General features: G+C 39.9%; 1 protein-coding gene across 1 annotated transcript; it reads left to right on the plus strand.

Moving 5' to 3' along the window:
- Positions 1-2089, plus strand: LOC124260616 (calmodulin-4-like). Its single transcript, XM_046694937.1, has 3 exons — positions 1-218; positions 932-1035; positions 1513-2089. Exons 1-3 carry the CDS (start codon positions 63-65, stop codon positions 1832-1834), a joined length of 582 nt encoding a protein of 193 aa, XP_046550893.1. The 5' UTR covers positions 1-62; the 3' UTR covers positions 1835-2089.
- Positions 2090-4768: the final 2679 nt, after the last annotated feature.

The raw sequence follows: 4768 nt of genomic DNA on the forward strand, positions 1-4768 counted from the left end.
TACAACCACAACAACAACAACGTCGACAGCAACAGTGAAACTAACTAAGCAAGTCTGTAACGATGGCCCACTTATCTCAAGCAGAGAAGACCCTGTACGCTGACTTCTTCCTGAGAATGGAAGCCGAGCTGGGGAATGGAGACGCCGCCCTGAGTATAGCGGAGTTTGAGAAGCTGCTGCAGTCGCTGGGATTCAGATTCACCAAAGAACAAGTAGCGGTGAGCATGTGTTGCCGTTGTTTATAGTAGCAGGCGTTAGTAGTAGTAATAGTAGTAGTAAGTGTTAGTAGTAGTAGTCCGTAGTAGTAGTAGTAGTAGTAGTAGTAGTAGTAGTAGTAGTAGTAGTATCAGTAGTAGTTATAGTAATCGTTAGTAGTAGTAGACGTAGCAGTAGTAGTCGTCGTAAATAGTAGTAGTAGTAGAAGTCGTAAGTTGCAGTAGTATTCGTTAGTAGTAGTAGTCGTAAGTAGTAATAGACGTAGCAGTAGTCGTCGTAAATAGTAGTAATAGAAGTCGTTAGTTGCAGTAGTAGTCGTTAGTATAGTAGTAGTCGTAAGTAGTAGTAGACGTAGCAGTAGTAGTCGTCGTTGTAAATAGTAGTAGTAGAAGTCGTTAGTAGTAGTAGTCGTAAGTAGTGGTAGGAGTAGTGGGTGGTAGTAGTAGTAGTAAAAATAGCAGTAGTAGAAGTCGTTAGTAGTAGTAGTCGTAAGTAGTAGTAGTAGTAGTCGTTGTCGTTAGTAATAGTAGTAGAAGCAGTAGTAGTTGCAGAATCAATAGTTCTGGTAATAGTATATTGTAAATACCATCATCATCATTATCATCATCAGTGGTAGTAGTAGTGAGTGAACATCATTATCATCATCACTGGTAGTAGTAGTGAGTGAATATTGTCGGATGACGTTAGTTTACTCTATACATCATTTCTGTTGCAGGCTGAGTTTATAAAAACTGATACAGATGAAAACTGGAAGATCACTCTTGAAGAGTTCTTGGCTACAATGCCAAATGTGGCACCCCCAGGCTCTCCCCAGGCCATGTGAGTACACATGAAGTGTGTTGCCTTGGGAGTGGGAATTAGCTTTACTGCCTAACATCAGCCGTTAGCGTTTCTGATCATTTAATGTATCGCCAATCGAGTGACACGATACACCCCGTCCTTACAAATGTGTCTCCGTTCTGAAGCAGACAGCAAAACATCTGTCTGCAGACAATTAAATTTAGCAAGCAACCATCTGGTTTGTTATGAGATATAAATTACGTAATAATTACGTCACCGTGATATAAACTCGACACCGAGCTAAGACAGCAGACACTTTGTTCTTTGTCCAGTGAACACCGATTGGTTCTGAAAACCAAGGATTCTTTCATAACTGCCAATGATTAAAGAGGTAAAAGGGATGATTATGCACAAAGAACTGAGTAATCACTTTAGGTTACATATGGTCCAAAGAATATCAAGAGGTAAAAAATATATCTTCTGTCATTTTAATTCTGTAAATTGGGTGCGTTTCAGGGCAGCGAACATTCGAAGGAGGTTTGACGAGAACGACTTAAACAAAGACGGCTTTATTACATTTGATGAACTGAAGCAGGTGCTCGCTGACGCCAACCATGACAAAACCGAGGAGGAACTGAAGACATTCGTTAAGGACTTCATAAAGAATTGGGACGCTGACGGAGATGGCAAAATCGATTTTGAGGAGTTTCTGGAGATGTACGTGGAGACCGAATTGTGTGATGACAGTGATTGTAGTGATGATAACGATGAAGAGAACGAAGGAGAGAAGGACAGTGTGACGATGCAGTGTAACCCCGTCTTCATCCCTCCAAAATGATTTATAGGGCACAGTTTATAATTGTTCCTGGGTTTTTTTTTTCAAAAGTGTGTGTATTTGAGACTCTGAAGCTTTGTGACATATTCCATCATGGTTACTAGTCCACAAACATTGTTTAGGTAAAAAGAAAAGTGGACGGCGAATCGGAACTTATTAAGTCAACAGCACTTTTTAATAAAACACCGAAGGTGATCAAACGTCCTTATTGCATTTCTGTGTAAATAATAGATTAATGAAATGTATGTGCGCTATGTTCTTACATCTTAATTGTGTCGTTGCTCATATATAATTATTGTATGAGTGAGTGAGTTTAGTTTTACGCCGCTTTTAGCAATATTCCAGCAATATCACGGCGGGGGACACCGGAAATGGGCTTCACACATAGTACCCATGTGGGCAATCGAACCCTGATTTTCAGAGAGATGGGCAAACGCTTTAACCACTAGGCTACGCCACCGCCCTATTATTATATGCATATATAATACACATACATCCTTATGTCTGTATATGTCACTATCACACACTCACACACACACACACACACACACACACACACACATAGGCACGTACATAAAATGTTTGACGGGAGATGTACATTTCAGTGAACCGTTTTTTCGATCCTTTCATACTTTTAAGACAATAAAACGTCGTTAAACCATAAACTATGTGATGGTCAATATTTGTTGAAGTTATGAATGACTGACTGGTTTGGTTGATGTTGGTTGAGTGAGTGAGTGAGTGAGCAATGTTTTGACAACATTCCACCACTATCACCACGAGGGTACTTCGACGACAACGCAACAAAATTAATTAACAACGAGCAGTCTCATTCCAAATGGCAAGAGAAGGATCATCATAAGGTTCGAACCCACGATCATAGAAACCTGTTAAGCCGAAGGGGAATAACTCTGCACTCTTAAATTACAACCACAAAACAGTAACATTCCGAATACTGTAGTTTACAAGTAACGACATTGTAACAGCTAATATATGAATATTTTTGTAGCAATGTTGAGCGACTTGTATGTTTTATTGTTTCATATCGTGTTTTCTCACATCGACGATCATCCTTGGTGAAACATACAGATAAATCATAAGCATATCAGTGAGTGAGTTTAGTTTTACGCCGCTTATAGCAATATTCTAGCAATATCACGGCGGGGGACACCAGAAATGGGCTTCACACATTGTACCCATGTGGGGAATCGAACCCGGGCCTTCGGCGTGACGAGCGACTACCTTGACCACTTGACTAACCCACCGCCCCCATAAGCATATCAAGGCCAAGTATATTGAGGATGATTTTCGTCTTCAGTCAATATTAGTTAAAAACACTCATATTCTGGAAACGACCGAGAATTTATGAGCAGGGCTGTCATCACGAAATCTGACGTAGTAGTGGCTGAAGTCAGGGGGTATTCTTTAGTAGCTTACTACCCGTTGCAGGGGCGGTGGGGTAGCCTAGTGGTTAAAGCGTTCGCTCGTCACACCGAAGACCCGGGTTCTATTCCCCACATTGGTAAAATGTGTGAAGCATATTTCTGGTGTCACCCGCCGAGAAATTGTTGGAAAATTTCAAAAAGCGGCGTAAAACTAAAGTAACTCACAACTGCCCGTTGCCATGGTACCACCTGGCAACAAAACTGATGAAAACTAACATTTTCCGAACCCAGTTTAGCAGCTGGTTCATAGAAACCAAATATTTTTTAGTATTTGCCATCTATTATGTCTGTTAAAACAAATCATTAATAATTGTTTGTACATTCGCAGGGTTTAGTAAAACAACACATCAGCGTCGCTTGAGGCTTAGCACCACGCTAAACAAACTAAGCCGCAGCAAGGCAAGGGAGTTAAGTGACTATGAAGTGCACGATCGTAGTGTCACCAGTTGCTACTGCGAGTTAGCACCCTTACATGCTGCTCCTATTGACCAATCAGATTTCACTTCTCACCTCGCTAGTATCAGGGAGACTCTATAAGGGGGAGCGGTCACTCCTCGGAAAGCTCCTGAGCTATGCCTCGGCTCGTCACGTGACCAGTGCAGCCAATATGGCGGCAGCGTAGTTTTTAAGATTGAGCCCGGTTTATTTTCAACAGCTGATTACATACGCTGAGTGTTGTGACAACTGAAAACCTACATGTAGAAGATAAGTTACCTATTCTGTCACTTCATTTTAAGTCAAATACTTGTTATTAGTGTCAGTATAAGTACAGTAGCTTTGTAGTAAAGTTTCAAGTGGGCATGTTGTAGCTCACTGGCTTCAATTCTCAGTACACAGCGAAGAAAGACTAACTTATATCGCTAAAAACTTCTTTCACATATTCGTTTAATTTTTAGAAGGGAAATATACCTTTTGTTAAAAGGTGTTTGCAAGTAATAGTGATATTTTTATAACTAAAAAAATTTTGTTAGGGTGTATTTGAGGTGTGTGAAAAATATGACATATCGCCGATCTGCCATTGAAATACTACAGGGCGTTGTTTGAGTGTTTCTAGTTAGTGTTCAAAAACATCTTTCACATACACCTTCAATTTTTATGAGGGGAATATACCATCAGGTGAAAGTTTTTTGCAAGTAATAGTGATAGTTTTATTTTATTTTTTTTGTTAGTGTGTATTTGAGGTGTGTGAAAAATATGACATATCGCCGATCTGTTCTGGCCATTGATGCTTGTGATGCTTGAGTGTTATAGTTCTAAAACTTCTTTCTTTCTTGTTGATCTTAGTATATGACAAAACTGGAAAGGTGTTTTCAAGGCTTTGTGATAGTTCTAAACTTTCTGTTCTTGAGGGGTCTGTGACAGTGTCAGTTAACATTCTGTCAATGCCCATGTCATTCCACACATGCAATAAGATATCTGAATTAGTTACTAATGTAAAAAAATGTCTCAAAGTAGATTTTTTATAAAAAGGACAGCTGGTGTTAACATGTGT

The sequence above is a fragment of the Haliotis rubra genome, unplaced genomic scaffold (assembly GCF_003918875.1).
Source record: "Haliotis rubra isolate DU_JTF1 unplaced genomic scaffold, ASM391887v1 Scf77, whole genome shotgun sequence".
NCBI classification, from domain to species: Eukaryota; Metazoa; Mollusca; class Gastropoda; order Lepetellida; family Haliotidae; genus Haliotis; species Haliotis rubra.